Source organism: Amphiprion ocellaris, chromosome 22 (genome assembly GCF_022539595.1).
Source record: "Amphiprion ocellaris isolate individual 3 ecotype Okinawa chromosome 22, ASM2253959v1, whole genome shotgun sequence".
NCBI lineage: Eukaryota > Metazoa > Chordata > Actinopteri > Pomacentridae > Amphiprion > Amphiprion ocellaris.
The window spans coordinates 13,855,710-13,877,659 of NC_072787.1; the positions used below are offsets into that span (position 1 = coordinate 13,855,710).

Sequence of the window (21,950 nt, forward strand, 5' to 3'; positions counted from 1 at the left end):
AATCACAGTGCAATTTTCAGTGATGTTCTCATCTACAAGGATTGCTTCTATTCTCTCAATATTAACAGTGTGAGGATAGCAGCAGTGCAACAAATCCTGCCCCACCTAACTGGCAATGATGATGCACACACAGCCAGACCAAAGTTGGATCAGTCAGCAATCGCCTCACTCCCCAACCTCTACTGCCTCAGAAACCCTCTCGACATCACACTTGACACCAGCAACAAATCTGTCCTAAAGGTATACATCTGCATACACACAGAAAGAAAACGGATAGACCTGTGCACAGAAAGAGATGAGTGCTTATTAAATGTGTTTAATGTTGGCTAGGTGGAGTCGGTGGAGAAGCTTTTTTGTATCCTCTACTCAGACACTGTTGACATTTCCCTAAGAAGATCGGCTGCAGAACAGCTGTCAGTCGTGCTACAAGGTGAGGGATCTGTTAAAGCTAGTAATGGTAATACTAATTTCTTATAAGCTAATGTTTTATATTATTCTAATATGTTTTCAAACTGAATTTTAGCTCAAGCAGAACTAATACTTTAATACACCCTCTAGTACAGTATATTGTAATTGGAAACACTGACAGTGGTTGCACTTTGGGCTCCTTCCAGCTCCTGTACTTTTAAATTAGCCCCACAAAGGTCCTCCTTGTTTGTTTTTACAGCTATACAAACAGATCTGAAAGTAGCATAGCACCACTAAAATATGCACAGACAGAATTCACTTGTTAATAGTTCACATCTCTCTGATTGTTGTTTTGATTCTTCCCAGTTAGAGTTGTGTAGGAAACTGTATGCACTTCATACAATGAAAAGCAACTTTTTAAACTTTGTGAGAGCTTTCCTCTTGTGAAAACTACAATTTGCAGCAACATTTGCGCATTCCCACTGCCATATGTTTTAGACAAATGGGAGGGGAAAAAAAGAGTTGATTATGCAAATGTTTATTGTTGTGTATTGAATTAATCTCTCTCTTCCCTTTAGATACAACAATGCACCCAGTGCTGAAGAATCTCGGAATAACAGATAAAGTCATTTCTTTTATTGTGGAGAGTGTAAATGGCAACAAGGTATAAACAAATAACTTAGGCAAACTGATAAATAGATGTCTGTTGAATGAATTGCTGTTAAAGCCAAATATATCAAGCCCCATAATTCATAAATGCAGTCACATATGCTCCAATTTGTGCACGTGTTCTTGTTTATGTGTGCTTACATGTGTACATATGTTGCCAGTGGATGTGGAGGAAACGCACTGAGGCGTGGATGATAGAAATGGTCTGTATTAATAGTGTCGGACAGATCCTGGTCAGCAGTGATTTTCGCCCTGTAGTTACTGCAGTCCGCTGATCATTCCCAGGCCTTGAATCAGAAACTGCCAGGGCTAATCATCCAACATGTCTAGCTACATGGAGGGCCAGACTGCTAACAAGTGTGCATAAGAGGGATGTCTGCAGGTTGTATTTGTCCCAACTCTTCATTGCCTGCAACCTGCACAGTCACAGAATTTGAGTTTAGCTTATGTGGGTTGACAGTAGAGATCCTGTGCACTTGTATGTGAGACACAAAACAGGAAGAGACAGACAGAGATTGTGTGCGTTTGTGTTTTCCCTGCAATTAAACGCCAAGTGGGTATGTTGCTGTTCTCCCCAGAGCTTGGATTGTCTGCTGGAGCCTTGTGTATGTATCCTGAGAAAGCTGGTGTACGCTGATCCTTCTCTGAGGCACAACCTGGCACAGCGCAACCTCCTGCTCCTCACACTGCTCCGGGGTACATTCACAAGACAACTCATTAAGTAACAGCTATACATGTGTTGTGAGGCTCGGAGACACATTCTCAAGTCATGCATAGCTTTAAACCATGTTGTCACACTGCAGTAAGTGGAATATTAGTATGATGCAACTTGTTGCCATGGAGCTCATCTTAACACGAGTGTACTGCAGATTTATCTTAACAGTAGTTGATAATATGTACAGCCACTCACGTATTTGTTGGCTAATTTGTAGCTAAATTGACAATAACACATTTTAAATGAGACATCGTTTAAATAATGCTATATTCAAAGTTGCTTCCTGTCCGTTTGTATAATTTATACAGAAGATATGCAAGGTTTTTTTTTTTATATACATTACAAATGTAAGATTTCCAAACTTCAATTTGAAATATATAAGCAACTGTTGGTCACTAATGGCATTTCACTTTGAAAAGTTTTATGAATTTATTCATGAGCTATGATTTGAGGTGTGGCTTTTATGTAAATTGCCAATGTTGTGTTTTCACTATAGCATCCTTGATATTGAAGGAGAACAAAGGCAATGGAAGTGAGATTGCTGTCTTGATGAGTTTACTGCTGTTTGATGAGATTGCCAGTATTGAGATATGGTGAGTTATTTCTTGTCTCTTTGAGCTTTCCATGTCACTGCTATTGATATGCATCCAGTTAATATTTTGTTGAACTGCTCGTTTCTTGTCGTCAGGTCAGACAGCTCCAACACAGATGTTACCTTCACACCGTTCTCGCTGCCACTGACAGTAGTACGCAGGTAAGGCCATCCATTAGGTTACGAAGGTCTAAAGTGAGCAATTTAACATTCTTTTGTGCCGTGTTGTCATTTTTTTTTTCCTTTCCTGTCATCAAAGCACTTTACAGACAATATCCACAGATTTTTAATGTTTGCCTAATGTTTCTTCAAGGTACAACATTCCATTTCAGGCAGCAACGTATCACGCTGTTAGCCCGTACTGCTGCGTCTTGGCTCCTTCCTCTGACCTCCTGACCCTTAACCCTGCCCGCCAAGCCCTGCAGGTGGCCTGGAACACTGCATGGCATTCTGGGATAGATAACCTTCTTGAGCAGCTGTGCAGCACTACTAGGGATGTTACCGAGTAAGATTTTTATTTTTTCCAAATAATGCATGCAGTAACTGTTAACATTTCTTTGATTTTTTTTTCTTGCTGAAATATTATTTGTCCTGGTGTAAAAATTTGGGTTGATTAGTTAAGGTGGAATAGAGAACCAAACTGTATATTCTGTATTCATGCATTCATTAATCTATTAAAGTTCAGGGTGTTGATGACTTCAGCACTTTGCCTTGTGTTCAGATCACTGCAACATCGAAGGCACTGATTAGTACTATATTTCTGTTGCATGGTTTTTAACAAAGAAACTGCCTGCTACATATCACTCATGTACAATATTCCCTCTAGTGAATAGTTGTAGTGAAGAATTAGATTCAGAATCTTGGCATCTTGTGTTTCATCTGTCTTCATTTACTCCTAATGTGGCCTAATCCAAACAAATGAGAATGTCTCTCACAGTTTTAACTAGCTTGATTACAGCGAAGATGTTTGAAGCACACCATGGATGGATCAATCCATCTGAAATCGAATTTCATACACAGCTATGATTGGTTCTTGTACTACTTGTTAAAGATAGATTAGTCAATGACAATTGGGAAGTATCTCCTTTGTATTTACTATTTATGTAAAGTACAACCATATAGTGGAGTGCCCAAAAACTCAAATATTGTTTTTCACTACAATGCCCTAAATGCAACAATCTTTTCTGCATATTGTCACCACATAATTAAGTTTTTTCTTAGATATTGCTCATTGAATGTGCCTGGTGTCATCATTTCTGCCCCTGCTCGATTCAGTTACAAGAAATTCTCAGCAAACTTCTCTCTTCTGATGACTCAAATGTCTCATCCCTCTGGATTGGTGATCAAATATGCTTGTTAATGCTGTCATTAGTATGCTTCTGAGGATGCTGCTTATGCAACGCACTTGTCAGCACATCAATAGTCATGTAGTCTGATTTTGAATATATTTCATACCATTTACATTTTGTCCCCCGCAGATTTCATCCTGATTTAAAGCTGTCAGAAACACAAATTCTGTCGCTGCAGGCTGTGCACCTTCCTGCCGCGCTGCAGGACTGCATCCAGACCATCGTCACTGCAGCAGGACACGGTTCTGTGGCCTCTGCCCTCTCCAGGCTCAACCTCTACTTGTTGTTTGACAGACTGGCTCTCCCTCACATTCCCACCCACAGCTGCAGAGGCACCCTTCACTCCCTCAGTTGGCAGGCAGCAGTGACCAGGTATGCTGAATAAGTATTCATGTACTGTAGATTCACATGCATATAACCTTGATTATGGGCTTTGCTAATACATCTCTGTAAAACGGTTGACATCACTTACTGTGAAACTAATGTTTTTTCATGGCTCATTTAGTATATTATGACTTTGTTGTTTATCTATATATTATTTAAAGAATTCATACAAATTAAAGATGTTCTGAATGTTTAAAGTTGCCTGAGGAAGTATGAGGAACTTTGACAATAGTTTTAGCAAATGTAATTATGCACCCTTCTGTCCCCGCTTTGGATGACACACATCTTTATTGCAATGAAAACCAAAAACAATAAGCAAACCAAATAAAAAATAAAATGACTACAATGTTGTTGTTTTTTCTTTGATTTGATTGATGTGACTGCATCAGTTTATCACAGTCCTTTGAGGTTTTTCTTTCTAGTGGCATGTGTCTTGCTATCGGCTTATGCAGTTATATATTTCCATTGTATGGCAATGCCTCACAACAAAATAAAAGTCAATCAAACAAAGCAAAAACATGAAAAATGGGAAAGAATAGTGCTTTAGAATGTAGAATGCATTATTATTCTTTCAGCCATGAGCTCCTCTTCTTGTTGTCACGGTCTCTGTCTCTTCCTCCCTGCAGGTTTCTCCAGGTGCGTCCAGCCTGTGTTGAGGATGAAAGGTTGCTGGTGGGCATTGTTGCCTTTTTGAATGCCTACTTCAAACAGATGCACACGGAGTCTGTCTGTGACCCAGAGGACGAGGACCTACGCTGGATGCTGGAGCTGCTTCTCAACCAGGTACGGACCATTTACACTTTCTGCATTAGCATGGCAGTAAAGCCTCACTGTACTTGCACAGTATTTCTTTTTAATGGTTTGACTCAAAGGAATAATTCAGATTTTTTTTTTTTTTTTTTGTTGCAAAAGCAGTGTAAGCTACTTTATAGTTGTGGTTTGGATTATGATCAGATTCCCAGTAAACCAGTGACCATATTAGCCATGCGTGTGGTACTTATCGTATTAAAGTGAGCTATTGTGGCATGCCTTTGATATGTATGTGCACCAGAAAATGTGTGTATGCATCTCCATTAGCTAGTAATCTGGTTAGACTGTCTCCCTTGCAACACAGAGGGTTATATACCTGCAATCAAAGCAGGAATAAATCACACGCACTGTCAGACAAGCTGAGCATATTACCCTCTCATAACAACAGAAAAATAGTATCATAGCTTTCCACCTCAGACCTGTGGCAGAGATTATCTCCTGAGCTCTGAAAACAAAGTTGGATTCATATTTTTGCCTGAGGAGAAGAATTACTACACTGTTTTAGTGGGGAGAGCTACTTTTAGGATTTAATCAGTCTCACCTTGGCTTTCTCATTAATGTGTGTGTAAACAATAAGTCCTCCCCTGGCAGCTAAAGCAGACTCAGATTGAATGCCTGGTAGGGGTGAGCAGTGTTGCTCTGCTCCAACTTTTCTGTAATTACTGAGCCGTTTCAGGAACATCTGTCGCTTCATACAGTTGCATTAACTACCTACTCTGTGTGCACTGCTCAGTAAGAAATTCTGCTGTTTGGTGCTCCTACAGCAGAGTTTTTTAGGGAGAGAAAGAGCTGCTGGCTCACATACGCTTCTCACTTCAGTCTACATGTTATCTTCATCTGTCAGGGTGTGTAAATTTATAAAAGGTTGCCAGGTAAATTACAGAACTTTTGTTTTTTTGTCAATACTACATAATATTATTGCTGAAGTTGATTAACCATTTGAACTGAAGGATGCTCTTTTTAAACTATGTATGCTTTTAACGGAGCACAAGCGTGTGAACTCATTGGTGTACTATCACAGTAAATGCTCAAAGCAAAATGAAGGAAAATGGGGACAAGTAAGAATGTATTGGAAATATTACTGGGCTAAATTCAAAATGGTTACATAAAATTCAGTTGCAAACCAATACCCATTACTGGTAACCATTTATTGATCAATCTTGTAGGAAACTGCGTCTCTCCTGAATTTACTGCTTGGTGTGGAGACCCAGACTTCTACTCAGAGCCCAGGGGAGCAGGAAGAACTGAAGAACCGTGTTAGTCAGAGATTGCAGAGAGAGCTCACGAGTTTCTTTAACACCTTACTACTCCGTCTAACGCACACAACTGACAGGTAGTATGATTTCATACACAAACTTATGGTTTGCCACTGAAAAGTTACATGTAACAGGCAATGGAAGACATGGTTTTTCATGTCATCAGTTTTATTTTAATTCAGATATTTCCAAATTTTACAGTGAATCAAACAACTTGGTTAATAATTTTTAAAGATACAACTTTCTGTCTTAAACTGGAATACTTAATGTTTGGAATTTGATTTTTTTTGCTTATCAAATGAAAATACATTATTTTGACTATAGCTCAGGGCCTCAGAGACACAGTTGTTCTTTCAAGACCCTTAATCTACTAGCCAGGTGCTAAAGTATTTTCTACACTTACCCTTAATCTGCTAGCGATGTACTAAAGTCTTTTATGTTTTCATGAAAAATCTATAGTTATTGCTTGTAAATGTATAGGACAAGAAAATGTTCTCTCATGTAATAATATTCAGCTTGCCTGAGGGGTTAGAATTTTTTAATATCATTAGGAGGAAAAACTAATTGTCAGCAGTTTTTAATCTTTCTTCCTCTTCTCCCAGCCTCTTGTTTTCCCTTCTGTCTGTCTGATTTGATCGTTTTTCGCTCTCTCCTCTCCTGTCTGTCCAGGCTATGTTTGGCTTTAGCAGGCCCCTTCAAGAGCCAGCTGGCAGTCCGTTTGCTTCAGAGCCTGCGGGTGTCTGACGCACCGCGTTTCTATGGCCTTCCCAGCCTGGAGAGGACACTGCAGGGCATGGTCAGCCTGACTGCCCAGCCTGGCTGGAGCTCTCACTGCCCCAACCTGGAGCCTAGCACCCTCTGCTCCAAGTATCTCAGTGGGCTATTAGAGGTGTGCGTCTGTACATCAGCTTGTGTTTGTCTGTGGCATGTGTGTGAAGTGTTTTGTCTGCACAGTTTGTGTGCATGTGCTCAGCGTTGCATGAGCACATGCAAGCCTCCTACTCTCTCATTAGAAATGAGAATGCCTACAGAAAGGAATAAAAGGAGAAACATAGTACTTTCTGAGGAATTAATTAAAATTAAACAAAATGTGGTTACGGGACATGAATTGCAATGGGTAAAAATCTCATTGATTAGATATGCCACACTGTGAAGATGCTGATGAGATTAATCAACCTTGCCTTTTCCATCTGTTCAGCTGTTCAACAGTCCATAAAACAATAGTGTAACACGGTGTAGACCAGCTTGCACAGCTTCAGCACAGAGGTGTCCAAACTGTTGTTTTTTTTGGGGGAATAAAGACCCTTGTGGAATAGGCTATCCTGTTTATTCAACGCATATGTCTGCTCATTTTTTGTTTGATTGGGCAGCTTTCGTTGACATAATTTAACGTCAAATGAGGATTGAAGGTTAATTTACTTTTCAGTCAGGATTTCTGGTGACTATTTTCATGTACTAGGTAACAATCAGATCCCTAGCTCTTTAACCCTAGCCTTTTAAACTCTCTGACCCGGATCTCACTTGGCACTCCTGGCAATATAGGGCTCAAAAGCTCAGCAGGCCTTGGGCTCCTCTCGCTTCATCTGCACATCTGTGCAGTCTCACATCCTAATGGCACACCAAAGAAAAGATAATTAGTCTCAGCTGTATTTGAGTTTAATTTGGATGCAGGGGGTTGAGTGACAAGCATATAGTCACTTCAGAAATGAGTATTCCTTGTTTCGTGAATTGACTTTGCCTTCTATGTTTAGGTGACATGCACAGCAACATGTGACAACAGCTACTTACGCAAATGAAAATATCCAGTACTTCTGCACTCCAGATTCAGCTGTCTTTGTATGATGTGAATTCATAATGGGATATGTACTGGTACTGATCACATGATATATTGTAGTATTGTGTTATGCAATATATCCAATATAACGTATGTCATTTACACAGGTGATCTCCTCATTTTATGTTGAATGGGGAGGCAACTCCTTGTCTTTCATGGGAAAAGGTGTAACCAAAAATGCCGTCATCTGCTTGCTTCACCTGTCCCATGAGATGATGACCGGAAACAAAAACAAGGCAAGTGATGGGCTTTAACTAATTTAAAGGCCCTGAGAATGTTTGGTTAGATTTAAAGCCCTGAACATGACCATTTAGCAGTAACTAGATTTCATTTCTGAGAATCCATTCTTTTGATGGTAAACAGAATACTATGCAGTATTTAAACATTTTGGAATTAAACAAAAATCAGATTTTTTTTTTCTTCTTTTTTTCTGCACAAGGACTTGATTTCCCAGTGGTCTTTGGGGAATGAGTCAGCTACTGAGGAGGCTAGTGCCTCTCAGCTGGGTTTGGCCTGGCTCATCCCGCTATGGGTGGACCGAGATCAAGAGGTAAAGATAATCTCTTGTTGCTAATTTCCTTGAATTTATACAAATTACTAAATAAGTACTTACACTTACACAAACGTATGCAGTGTAAGACAGTGCAGTCCTAAATATGCAGAAGTTTTCATTCTACAGCTTCACTTTATAAAGTCTTTCCAGCATACAATGAAGTGTCAGATGTTTGACTTTTGGGACAAAATGAAACCCATAACAGTTGTTCAAGAAGTCGCAGACAGAAAGGAGTACATGACAGCTAGTCGTTTCAAATCTCTGTCTGTCTCCAAAAATAAGTTTCCACACAAGTCGGTCTAAGAAGCTCCCTTGACAAGGAAGCTTCTGTCTTTGCCATTATCAGTTTAAATGCTAATCTAGTATTATGAATAACCAGCATGGCCAAACTTGAATATTATTGAACGTATCTATAGATGGGTGTCCCATAACATAAGCATGCTGGTTGAAGATGCAGATATATATACTGTGCTTCTTAGAGCTTTTTGTCCTCTTTGTTTCTCTTCCATTTTCTATCCTGTCTCTCAAACATTGATCCAAATGCATGTATCTCCTCTCATGCCAGGTGAGGTTTGCCAGCTTAGGTTTAGGTGCAGCTCTGTCCTCGAAGCCCAGCGGGTGTCAGGCACTGTGTGCCAGCTGCCAGAACATCAGCGGAGGTCTTTGGGGCATGTTGCTCAACATCCTACTGGATCAACAGGAGAGTAGCATGGTCTGCAGAGAGGTACAATGTTTGAACTGCTCTCTCATCTATAATTGTCTCCTTCAACCCAGAAAAATGTTTATTGTTTATTCCTATGGCTGGACTTACTCTGAGAAGTCCTGGACCAAGATATAGAACATGAGAATGTTTATTTCCATTATTCCAGAGGAGTTCAACAAAAGTTAAGCTATGTGTTGCAAATTGTCAAAAGTCAGTATGTACAAGTGTTGCTTTGTCACTAAATTCATTTTCAGTTTTGACACCGATTCACACCAGTATTAGACAGTGAAAGCAGGGCAGCTCTCACATTTACATTTGCAGTGGTCAGAAAAATAAACTGGACCTCAGTGTATTACCGGCCAAACACAGGCAGATGGCACTGTTGCTGATGCAGTCTAGCTTGACCCTGTGTGTGAGTGTTTCTCTGTCTGTTTTTGGTGTGTGTGTCCAGGCTGCATTTATCCTGCAGAACTTGCTGGTGATGCCTATGCCTGCCAATGCAGAAGAGGCCAAGGACTCTCACTGGCAGGTCAGCAGATCTGCCAGCCAGTTAAAAGGCTTTTATAGACCATGAACTGTTTTCTCTTTCCCTCTCTTTCAGTTTTTCCCTGTTAATATACCTTCTCTTTCCCTCCTTTCTATACCTAACCCTCCTGTCTTCTCTTGTTCTGCCCTGCAGGGTAAGGACCAGGAGCTAGAACTGATGTAGACATTTAGCTTTCACATCCAAAATAATTGCATTTAAATCTGTCAAAACACAAAAAGCATCTTGATTTAGAATGCCGTTACTCATGAGAAAGCTGTATGTCAGAAGTCAAAAAGATTTAAAACTTTAATAAATTCAGGGCTTGTGTTTATTTTTTTGTTTTTTTTAAACAAATCTAACATTGACAAAATGCAAAGTAGAAAACGGGCCACTTTAAGAATACAATAATAATGGTCGGACTTTGCGACTAGCTGGATGGGAGCTGTTGGGGAAAAAATAGAAGAAGTGCAACAAACCCAAAATGTTATTCTGTAGATATGTAGTGACATTTGTAAAATGAATGAAATGATGTCTTATATCAGCACCACAACAAATACCTTTAACCTGTCTCTGGTTTTTACTTTTTCACCTCTATATTCATAATTTAATAATAAAAATGGGGTGTTTATATATTTCTCTGCATCTGTTCCAAATTCACTGTCTCCTCTTTCAGCATCCATGTGTCCATGATGAGGTGTCTGGCGTATCTTTGGTGGGTCTGCCAGCGCTGCAGGCTCTGCTTTACCACTGTCAATATTTCCAGCATGTGGCTCTGTCTGCCTCCAGTTGTTACCGTGGCCGGTACACTTTCCACCTCCAACCTCATGTAGGCGCTAACATTGGCCCCAGTCCTCTGGAGAGTTCCACACCGGGTTAGCTCTGATTCTTTTATAATTACCGCCTTCATGATGGGGTGCAGAAAGAGAAATCCTGTATAGCTATGATCTTGTAAACACTGCAAGTGTATTTTTACAATTTAGTTAGTGTGGTTTTAATGGTTCTCTCTGTGTGTATGCTTGTAGATTCTGAGAATTCTCTGTGGATTTGGAGATGTGACCCACCAGCACCTACTGTCAACTCTAGCAGACCCTCCAGTTCCCTCTCCACCTCCAGCACTGTGATCAGCAACGCTCCAGTACGTTCTGATATACACACACCTGCAAATCAGCAGCTACATTATGTCAAATTGATTCTCACATCTTCTTGTTGTCCATTACAGACAAGAGGTTCAGGACCACACACCCCTAAGGCTGCCTCCCCACTGAACATCACAGAGGATACTCCTGCCAGCAGACTGATGGCTCAAGGTACTGCACAGAGAAATGTCTGTGTGTACAAGTGTGTACATATGTGCATTCACAATAATTGTCCTACTGCTTGTTTAGTTTTTCATACCACATAAACCTTCACATTATTTTCCTTTGGAAAACCTTAATGTGGTTAGTGATAATTGTAAACTAAAACCCTTCCCGACATTTGTGTATTTATCGTAGCATCTTAAATATACAATCTAGAGAGAAGAACACTGTTCTCTGGTGTTTTACCTTGGTTTGATGCTTTTGATTATGTGGTCAGAGGATCGCTTGTCACAGACAGAGATGTGATTCACACAGTGTGTGAGCCATTCGGGAGGCATCTCTATTAACTGTATTGATGTGTCTCACAGGCCAGAGTGATACAGACACAAGCAACTCAGTTACCTCGCAGGACTCCCGACAGGCCGAGCCCTCAGCCGTGGAACCTGTTGTTATGGTAACTCCTGACCTCCTGACAGCCCACTGTGGCCTGCTGACCAACCTGCTGGCCATCTTGCCAGATTTCACCCTCACTGCCATCCAACATCACCAGCTCCTCAAGGTTCTAGCCAGGTAAGATGACACATGCTCATTCCACACAAACGCCACACCTCCTTCTCTCCCTTTAATGTATAATCATGAATGAAGCTGGAAATTGTTATGTTAAATTCATTTTTCAAAGTTTAGTGTTAATTTGGTTGGGAAAGTACTTGTTTAGGGAAAAAACAGTGGTTCTTAGTCATAATGACCAATTAATTGTTTCAGTTTTCAGTAAAAATAACAGTTCATGATGGGAGGGAGTTTTCCTCTGTGTAAACACGAAATCATAAAATCATTGCTTTGAGCCCCAGTGTCATATTTTTATCATTATTTTTAATAACTAAACATTATATAAATAAATGTGTGCATTTTCTATTCAGTGGAGAATTAATGTTAATTGTAGCCTTAACCCCCTGTAGTAAGTTCCCTGCAAGCTCACACTTTCTCTATCCTGTGTATTTTCTTTTTCAGTCTAGTGGATATTGGGCCCATCGAGAAATATCTGACTGAAATGAAGACACCCACCATCCTTCCAGGAGAGAGAGAAGACATCAAGAGTCAGGTGAGGAACGCTGTGATAGACAGTTCTGAGGATTTTTTAAAAAAACTTTTTTGTTATTATGACTTACCACAGAAAATGTGGGCTGGTACAGTACATTGCCAGTTTCAGTGCAGCACTAGGTTATCTAAGGCCACCTTCAGATTTCGGTGTGGGTGGAATACTTAACAAGCTTATACTCAAGGCATGGCATTATTTTTGAAGCTTTGTTACTTTTTTTTAAAATTAGAAATCATTTTTTCTACCCTTAATTGCTCAATGCATGTTGTTTGCTTGCGTTGTGGTTAAATCATCGTGTTTGTTTTTGCATCTGTCTAGTTAGTCACCATACTTCAGTTCCTGTCCAGTTTCTGCAAACTGCTCCAGTCATGTGTCACGTCATGCATGGACCTGATTGGCCAGATGGACTTCCTGAAACAGATGTTGTCTACTCTTGTGGCTGTACTCATGCTGGATACTAAAGGATTAGGTCAGAACTTTATGTTGAATTCAAAGTTCGGTAAAAAGAAGTTGGTGATAATACAGTACATATGAATAATGTTTTCCGTACTTGGTATGGGCTGTAATATAGTATGTGTCATTTTTACAGATTGTTTAGGAAAAAAAACAAATGCTAATCCTATTGAGACTTTTGTCCCTCTCTTTCTGCAATATTCCCTACAGTGCGATCAGTGTGTGACTTTGTGGCTGCCTCATGTCATAAAATTTGTGACTCACTATTTCCCTCCTCAGATGCAGGTACCCGGAGTGTGGTTTGTGTGTGCTGGGCAGACGTGTTTATGCTCCTGGCTACTCTGGTGAAGAGGGACAGTTCAGCAGCGCACCCATCTGTCTCTGCTGCATTGGGAAGACGCTGGCGGACATTTGCAGGTACACGGATACTCTGTGCTGCGAGTGAATAAGAGTGACAAAAGTAATTATTCTGGTTTAGACTGCAGAATTAGTTGTATCATCATATTTTATGGACAACTCACATTTCACATTAGTGTATTATTGTCTTTTTTCATGACACTTATGTATTGCATTTAGTTTATATAGCCCAATGAGGTATAAGAGACAGCATCTTACTTGCTGAAATGAGGCCTTACATAATCAAAAAACTGATAATCTTGATTAGGGTAATTATGCTGATTGCAGTAACTGACTAAATAATCAGCATTAACATTTCAGGTATAATTGTGCAGCCTTAATTCTGGTACTGAAAAAAGGCATTCTAGCATTTTAACATGCCCGTTTCATCATTACCGTTTGTATTAACTTTTCTGAACAGATGCTAGGATAGGGTAATTGCATCCTGTCCTTATACTACCTCTACTCCTCCTACTCATCTTCCTCTGTGATTAATGACGCAGCAGGGAAGTCTGATGAGTCCAGTCGAAGATGAATGCTGAGCCTTTGTGCGTGTATTTTTTGTGCACGGGTACATCTGGGTGTCTGCATACACATTCAAATGATTAGTGTGTTCTCCACCAGTGCATACTGCCTCAGTCACGGACAAATATCTACCTGTCAAGAGGTTTAAACAATGGATTTGCCATTTTGTCCCCCTGTGATTCAGTATGTTTTTCAGTATCATTCATTAAAAGAAAGCTGTTGACTCGCTTTTTTTTTTCTCTATGTTTTCAGAAACATTAGCAGTGTGTGTGAATGAGAAGTTTGCAGACCCTGTTCTCCACACAGTGGCTCTGCAGTTTCTCAGTACAGTTTTCACAGAGGAGACAAAGGCCCGCAGAGAAGGGGTCACAACCACAAACACTGAACATGCCACTCACCTGTCAGACATCCTAAATGGTCCCTCAGCCAGCGAGCTGTGTGAGCTCTTACTGCAGGTACGTGGATGGGTGGCAGATTATAATAGTGCCAGACTCTCCGAGGCCCCCAGAGGTGCCATTAATCCCAGGATCATTGATACTCAGTGGGAAATATTATGATAAAATGTAATTATATTTGTAATCCATACTGTGTACCTTTGTGGTCATAGTTCCAAAAAATGTAAAATATTTGTTATCTTTGTGTAAGTTTTTGTGGAATAATCACTGTGTTCCTCTTTGACTGTTGTTAGAGTTTTGAGAAGAGAACCTTTCAGGACCCTTTAAAGAAGCTTACAGCTAGAGCTCTGATGACACTGCTAGCCTGCAGTCCCACAGCTCAAAATTATGCAGCCAAAGGTAATTCTCAAAACCTCATAGTAGAGTTAGACTGTCACCTGCCATCTGCTTTTGGCATGTAGACTGATTTCTTTTTGTTAACCAGCATCTCTAAACCCCATCCCTTGATGTGTCTCTTCTGGAAAATGCCTGAAGTTCATCTTTCAACCAGACCCCCATCGTTGAGAGTTATTTTTGTTAATTGGTTCAGTAATGTTAAGTAGACAAAGCAATTTGTGTATCATTTCTGCCTAGTTTAAACCTCTGACTGTCTTGTATTATAGCTGGGTTAATTGACAGTTGTGTGGAGCAAGTGAAACAAACTCAGTCCCGCCTCCAACTGGAGTCAGTCCGACCCGGCAAGGCTTCTCACCGCAAGAAGGTGAGCAAAGGCTGGCTGGAAATTTCCAATCTCAGCATTTCTCTGCTGCTTGTTTTTTCCCTTTGGACAGAATAACAAACTGAATTCAACGTGAATGAGTTTTTGGATAAATATTATGAATATGTACTGTAGGTCTCAGCAGAATGCTTGCTCTTCTTGACAAGTTGTTTAATGTGTGCAGTAAAGGCTGTTTTTAACTTGGGACAATTAAACATATTGGTCTTTGTTTTGTTTTTCCATATTATCAGGAGGAGGGCTATTTAAAGGAAGTCAAGATGACTGTGGAGATCCTGCGGAGTGCTCTTTACTGCAACGATGAATGCAAAGTGAGCCTCTGTGCCTGCCTTTTAATTCCCCACTGCTAATTGGTTTTTAATGGAACCTCGGAGTACCAGTGCTGTGCCTGTAAATGAGATTCGTCTAAATGTGCGTGGCCCTGCTAACATCTCAGCAAGTTTAGCTTCTTAAACCCTGTAATGGCATTACTTATGGAGCATATTAGCTGGTTTTCATTTTCTAAGTGGCCTTTCAGTCACTGGTGGTTACCTTGGACTAAAAAGCCAGGAAGGCTCTACTGCAGTGTTTACCCTGCCATTATTCCCCTCCCCGTATGTTTTCCTGCACACTTAAGAAAATAGTGAGGCATTTTATGTTGATTACTGCCGTCTGTGTTGGTGCTGTTGTATAAATCAGGTCATCTCTAATGTATGTTATTACCAAGTGTGCATGTGCAATCCTGTATGAGTCTGTGTGTGAGGCTTTTCCTATGCACGTGCATGATTTGAGAGTGTGTGTGTGTGTGTGTGTGTGTGCATGCTAGTATAATCTATTTGTATTTGTGTGTGTAGGTGGTGGCCACAGATGCTCGCCTAACACTGGCACTCTATGCTCTTTGGCCTTGGCTCCTACTGGACAACCCCACTATGGAGGCAGTGCTGGAGCTTCTGTGTGTCTATACAGCCAACTGCACAACAGGTCTGTATGAGTGTGTCTGTTTTGTCCGTCTGTATGTTTATGTGTTTGTGCAGGCATTGTGCCTGGCCCATGCCTGCCCATTGCCTGTCTGGTTAGCAATCCGACTGAGTCACACACACTTTGCACTAAGAGCCCCATTGTCCTCTCCAGTGACCACTAAACAACATTGTGTCTCACTGTATAAGACCAACGCCTGCTTGCCTGCCAGTCACAATGGGCACAGTGTCAGGATTCAGAGATCTGGCTGCACGGCTGTCTCACTGTATGTACGGCAACCAGTTTCAGACCAGTGAGAGTTGATGTGGGGAAGAACAGAGCATCTCTGTGCTGCCTGAGATGTTGGTATTCCATCATGCAAATGTAAAAAAACATGTATGTGGAAATCAGAGCTCCAAAAAGGCTTATAAAAAAACTTTTTGAGTAGAGGAAGGGCAAGATTTATAGGGTGGAAACAGTAGGGAAATTTCACTTTGATCTGTTTGTGCGGTGCATGCATATGTGACTGGCATAGTTGTGCAATAGAAATCAGTTTCATCAATAACGAAAAGGAAGTTTTATGTGCAACACTTATGAACGTATGTGTGTGTGTGTGTGCATATGTATCTCTATTTGATTGGCACCCGTTCCTTGGTGGGTGCATGTGCACACTCTGATCTAAACTCACTCGCTTTAGACCCCCCATCAGCTCAAGCTGTGAAGCACCAGAAATCAGTGAAGTCAGGCACAGTATTTCCCTAAAGGTTAACTGAACAGCAGGTTGTGTTCAGGCTGCATGCAGCCAGGCTTAGTATTACACCATACACCCTCAGGCTACCATTCAGTCTCATGAGACTGTTACGTTTCTACTGAATCTTTCATCTCCAGTCTACCTTCTTCATCCAAAGCTTTGTTAGTACTGCTAGTTCAAGTCAGATTGTTCTTTTCATCTGTGCCACACATATTTTCCACAGGTATTTTTGTAGCAGCCCCAAACCTTGTTCCCACAGACACACAGTAAAACAAATGAAAATACATCTTGATTTCCTTCACTGATCTGTCCTATATATTGCATGGTTGCAAAATAATTAATCGGATTTGAGGCAGCAGTTGGAATGCTTTAGTCATGACAGAGAAACAGATTCATTATAAAACAGACCTCCCTTGTCAATTTCATGATACACCAGGTTTCTTGACAGGTATTGAGATAACCTCAGGCAAACATTAGCATACGCTTGTTGCTGTATGTTACCATTCTAGGATTAGCATAACCAACAAGCTGTCATGTTCTCTAACAAGCAGCATCAATCAGACACTATGTCTTGCCATTGCGCTCTGACATAAGCTTGTTAATTTCTGTATTTTGTATTTAATCTACAGCTTCAGCAATTAGTCATGTCAGTTATGCTGATGTACATGTAGTAGCAAAGCAGAAATGTTTTATTTGTATCGCTTATTTGTTTCATATCTATTAGTTTTTACATTTCTGAATGACCTTGTAGAAGAATAAATTGCTGTCATAGCCCAAGGCTAAATCATTTTCATCCTTACCAGAGTCAGAGAAGCATGGTTGTTGTCATGATCAGTCAAAGTCCTATCATGAGGAATGAAGATTAAAAGCTTGTGAAAACATGAAAAATTTGAGGTGTTTTTAAAGCTCTCTGATCCAGCCTATGAAACTTCTTGATCTGAAGCCTGTCTCATTGTGAACAGTGTTTTATGACTACATTTTGTTGTTTATTAGTTTGTACCTCGCAGCAGTTCAGTCTTTATTGTTCTCCCAATAATACATAATATTCTGTCTTTGTACAAGAGCTCCACTGCTCTTCATCATTTTTGTCATTTGGCTAGACAGCTTTCACATCAAAACAAGCTCTGTATGCAGCCATGCACAGATGTTTTGGTATAGCGGGCAGACAGCCGTGCAGCCCAACGAGCTGGTCGTTATTTTTGCGGCTACTGGTCCTGCTGTCTGGCCAGCTAGCTGGCTTTAAGATAAACAGAAAGAAGCAAACTGTTCCAATAGCAAGAATAATAGTGTTTCTGTGTTGGCCTTTTCTTCAAGCTACAAGTAGATGAGAATAGTTTGAAGAACAATATTGTATGTACTGTATGTAACAGACAAATTAAAAGGATGTTTACTGTTGCAGTTAGCACTTTGCATTTACCTTGATTAAAGCTACAGTTTGGATGTTGGTAGTAGCAATTGTAAACTATGTGCAGTACTGTGTTTGCACATTTCTTTGCAAGAAAGACCAGCACAATTAACACATTACAGTGCTAGATTATTAGGCTGGCTACCACAGCAATCCACAAACATAGGTTTGGCTATTGTCCTTAGTGGAAGGGGTTGAAATAATTTCTGTTTCTGATGCCAGCATAACCATCTTAATTTCTATCGCTCTTCATTGGTTGCCACAGGAAGAACACTTGTAGAATGATTATTGATAGATTATCATTTAATAATGCCAGGCTCATAAAAGACTGTTTAAAAAAATTCATCAAACTGGAAATAGCATCTTTTTTCCATGCACACTTCTTTCTTGTCAAAGCGTGCAATCTGCCTTACCCACATTGCAACCCACAAGATTTGGGTGTGTGTTGTGATGAGTGGGCTATAGATGTCTCGTAAGCACAGTTCTTTCTGTCTACACCCCCAGATGTTGTCATTTTCAAAGTAAGGTTTTTCTTCCTTAACCGACAACATGTCCTTGAGGCAACTGATCAGATTTTGTGCAGCCCCTACTCGAGTCACACATTTCAGCTTTTTTGAAATATAGACTTGTAAACCACAACTACAAAGATGTTAGAGACTTTGGTTTGTAAAATTGTTTAAAATCCACTTTAAGGACACAGGGCAAAAGTTAGGCTACAGGTGGAGTATTGTTTGAAAATAGAAGTTCGACTATGATCTGCTGTTCTATGTAATTACAGTACTGAGGTTAATGTGTTCCAACCAACACACATTTTACTGCTTTGAACAGCCATCTGTATGAGTGAGTATTTGTAGGTGTGTGAGAGATGTAGATGGTTGCATATGTATATGATATTTCTCAAACCTGTGTTTACCTTGGATTTTTTGTTTTCACGTAAAAAAATAGGTTAGTCAAACAAGTGCTATTGGTTGTTTTTCTTCCTGTTCCCAGCATGCAGTTCCCTTTGTGGCAATGGCCCTGGTGTAGTACCAGGATCTAAAGGCTCCTCCAGCAGCTCTCTGATGCACTCTGTTATGAAGCTGTCCTCAGGGCTTGCATCAGACAACAGCCCCATCCAGAATCTAGCTTTCTCTCTCTTGGCAAACCTGGCCATATCCCGTGACTGCAGATGCCTCCTGCAAAAGGTACAGTGACATTAGGTACATAATTTAGTGGAGAACACAAGGAAAAAATAAAAACATTAATACTTAGTTGAGTTGATACTGTTTTTCTGCAAGTTCTGAATGATTCAGAATAGGGAGCATCAGATTTTTCCTCCCTAATTAAAAACTTTTTCAAGTTTATTTTTAACTGACTGAAAAACTAATTCACAAGTCAAGTAAATATAACCTCAGCGAGATGCAGTGTTCGAGGAAAAAAAAATATGCAGCACTGGCTATAAAAGACAGAAGTTGCTGTCACACTTACCCTGTCCAAAATCTCTCCTTCACACCTACGCTCTACTCACCACGGGGAAACATTTTCTCAACTTAGAAGCATCACTTAATGATCTGTTTATATGACACCAAAGCTTTCATCTCGGTCTTGTCTGCTTAATTTCCTGTCGTTCTCAGAATAATTTCCTTCAAGCTTTCCTATCAGTGCCGGTGCCCAAAGCAGCTGGTGTTAAGGCCACATCTGTAGGCAGTGGTGGTCTCCTGGGCCAGTGGCTGAGACTCCTGGTCAGTCTCTCGTGCGCGGAGGATGGCCAGCAGAGTATCCTTAGGGTGACGGGAGCCCTGGAACTGCTAGCAGACTTGGCACCACATCGGCGGCACGCATTGCTCACCCTTCACAACCTTTGCTTCTGCCCTGCCAACAAGTCGCACGTCATTGCAAATGGTATGGAAAGAAATGTATTTAACTGAAGAATGTGTCAAACAGCAAATGCAAAATAACTAATTTATCAGTGTTTAGTGTGTCAAACTAGTAATTAGGGTAAGCTTCTAAGCAGCTAAATCTTCCCCCATTTGTTTCTTTATAATTCTCACAGAACACAAGATTTGTTTTACTTAGGCGCCACCTCGCCTAAACCAGACAGAGTATTTCCAGTAGTGAGAACATGTCTGACGTGGACTATCTCCTGTTGAAAACATGTTCTCCAGTTCTACATGAGTGGAACCCTGGACAATGTTCAGACCTGCTTCTCCAAACATGGTCTGGAATTCATGTGTGAAAACGGCAAACCTTAGTATTTACAAAAAGGTCAAAATAATCCTTTAACATTAAAACACGTGATTGTGTTTAATGTCAGTGGGTTGCCAGAAGGAAACATCCACTGAGAATGAATAGCCAGATTTCTAGCTTTTCACTGCTTTTAATCTACTTTAATTTGTATTAAATTCTGTGGCTCAAACCAGATTATGTGGTTCCCTCCCAGCGGCTCTCACAGATCCTCCCTATATCTGCTGTTAACTCATGAAGAAACGTGGAGATATTTGTCAGGACTACTCAACTAGAATCAAACGGAATTAATTTTAAGAAGTCTGTTGTATTCACAGCGTGCATTGTACAAATTAGGTATAATGTACATAGTCTCATTTTCATCTCTAATTCAGTAACTTTCATTTTTAGAACAGTTACTTAATCATTGTTTTTAGCATTGGCTTGGACAATTGAAGCTACTGAATTTTTCATAATACAAATTATGTGTGCAGTTTAAGTTCTGTACATGTGAATAAAGATCAGTGTTTTTAAGACATGTAGCTGAAGAAAACAGGAAGTTGCTGAGACTGAAAGACCGATCATGTCCCCCCCCCTACGTGCACTGCAATCTGTAGGTGGGAGTTGTGAGACCAGGTGCACGGAAACTTATCTTGCGGCAGTATTTTATTTCCTGTACAAAGATTGTGTTTCCTGTATATGTACTGCATTATATCAATCAATTGGGCTGATTCCGGGAAATAAGCAATATGAACACACTCATTGTCTGCACAGATTTCAGCTAATGTCACTGTGTATTGGAACATAACCCAAATAATTACAGTGTGATAGCACCCTGGTATGTTCAATTCACCAGTCTTTTTGCGTCTACAAATATGATCATACTGAGTTGTCCATGTGAAAATTTTTTATCCTATTACCTGGATTTTATGTAAATGTACCTGTTTGATTAAGCAATGTGGTAACTGTAACTCTTGTAATTTTCAATTAAACGGGATATTTTGCTCTTTACTTCCTACAAATCATTGGTTGTCATTCAACTGATGAATGTCCCTGATTATTGACTTATCTTTCTTTCAGACAAAGCCATGAAGGTATTGCTGTGCTGTCTGGAAAATAAAGATATGGAAAGCCGCTGTATGGGAGCAGCTGCACTTTGGGCATTGCTCCACAACAACCAGAGGGTGGGTACACACACACACGCACACACACGCTCACACACACGCTCACACACAAATGCACACACAAATGCACACACAAATGCACACATTATTCTCATGTGTTCTTTATTGTATTGGAGTATTGATGATATATGTCAAATGAAATCTTGCCTGCTTGCCTGCAAAATAAGCAGATTAACTCTGCTTGAAAGCTTCATTGTTCTTGCATACAGTACAGATGACCAATGTTCATGTTTCCTGGTTATAAATTTGAAAAGAAATGCTTTCCTCTCTAATCGTTTTTTCTAATTTCTGTTCAAAGGCCAAGACTATCTTGAAGTGTCCCTCTGTTCGATTGAGAATTGAGGCGGCACATTGCATCTCTAAGAAGGGTATGCATTCTGATGAAAGCAAAACAGCATTTGTCTTGTAAATTGTGGTTTTGCATGTTCCATTGTTCACATTTGTGTTTCTTTTTTCTAAATTGTAGATGCAGAGAAGAAGCAGGAAGCCACAAGTGCCTACCTGCTGAAGTGCCTCGAAAATCTTTCAAAGCTGCTAAATAGCTGAATTAAGTCTTTTTTTTATATATATATTTCTGTGTATCATGTTTTATATCTATCAAGTATGATTTCATTTGTATATTAAAAGTGATCGTGGCTTGTCCGCTTATGGTTTCATTTCAGTACAACTTTTTATGACAGCAATGATGTTTTTCAACAGGACTCACTGTGGCTTAGAACACAGCTATTGCGGTGA

General features: G+C 40.2%; 1 protein-coding gene across 2 annotated transcripts in view; it reads left to right on the forward strand.

Annotated features, from left to right (window-relative positions):
* rttn (rotatin) overlaps positions 1–21,857 on the forward strand; it is a 33,148-nt gene extending 11,291 nt beyond the window's left edge. For both annotated transcript variants that reach the window (XM_023276058.3, XM_023276059.3), the window contains exons 18-49: positions 69–240; positions 331–430; positions 987–1,072; positions 1,656–1,773; positions 2,289–2,385; positions 2,481–2,546; positions 2,698–2,889; positions 3,863–4,105; positions 4,744–4,900; positions 6,094–6,260; positions 6,853–7,072; positions 8,125–8,253; positions 8,457–8,567; positions 9,136–9,294; positions 9,725–9,802; positions 10,473–10,671; positions 10,822–10,934; positions 11,019–11,106; positions 11,466–11,667; positions 12,106–12,196; positions 12,512–12,662; positions 12,926–13,063; positions 13,820–14,022; positions 14,256–14,361; positions 14,625–14,722; positions 14,971–15,048; positions 15,571–15,697; positions 18,820–19,013; positions 19,443–19,710; positions 21,112–21,215; positions 21,514–21,583; positions 21,682–21,857. In XM_023276058.3, the coding sequence (XP_023131826.2) occupies positions 69–240; positions 331–430; positions 987–1,072; positions 1,656–1,773; positions 2,289–2,385; positions 2,481–2,546; positions 2,698–2,889; positions 3,863–4,105; positions 4,744–4,900; positions 6,094–6,260; positions 6,853–7,072; positions 8,125–8,253; positions 8,457–8,567; positions 9,136–9,294; positions 9,725–9,802; positions 10,473–10,671; positions 10,822–10,934; positions 11,019–11,106; positions 11,466–11,667; positions 12,106–12,196; positions 12,512–12,662; positions 12,926–13,063; positions 13,820–14,022; positions 14,256–14,361; positions 14,625–14,722; positions 14,971–15,048; positions 15,571–15,697; positions 18,820–19,013; positions 19,443–19,710; positions 21,112–21,215; positions 21,514–21,583; positions 21,682–21,761 (4,405 nt within the window). In that variant the 3' untranslated portion in view covers positions 21,762–21,857. The remainder of the gene's footprint in view (positions 1–68; positions 241–330; positions 431–986; positions 1,073–1,655; positions 1,774–2,288; positions 2,386–2,480; positions 2,547–2,697; positions 2,890–3,862; positions 4,106–4,743; positions 4,901–6,093; positions 6,261–6,852; positions 7,073–8,124; positions 8,254–8,456; positions 8,568–9,135; positions 9,295–9,724; positions 9,803–10,472; positions 10,672–10,821; positions 10,935–11,018; positions 11,107–11,465; positions 11,668–12,105; positions 12,197–12,511; positions 12,663–12,925; positions 13,064–13,819; positions 14,023–14,255; positions 14,362–14,624; positions 14,723–14,970; positions 15,049–15,570; positions 15,698–18,819; positions 19,014–19,442; positions 19,711–21,111; positions 21,216–21,513; positions 21,584–21,681) is intronic.
* The last annotated feature ends 93 nt before the right edge of the window (positions 21,858–21,950 follow it).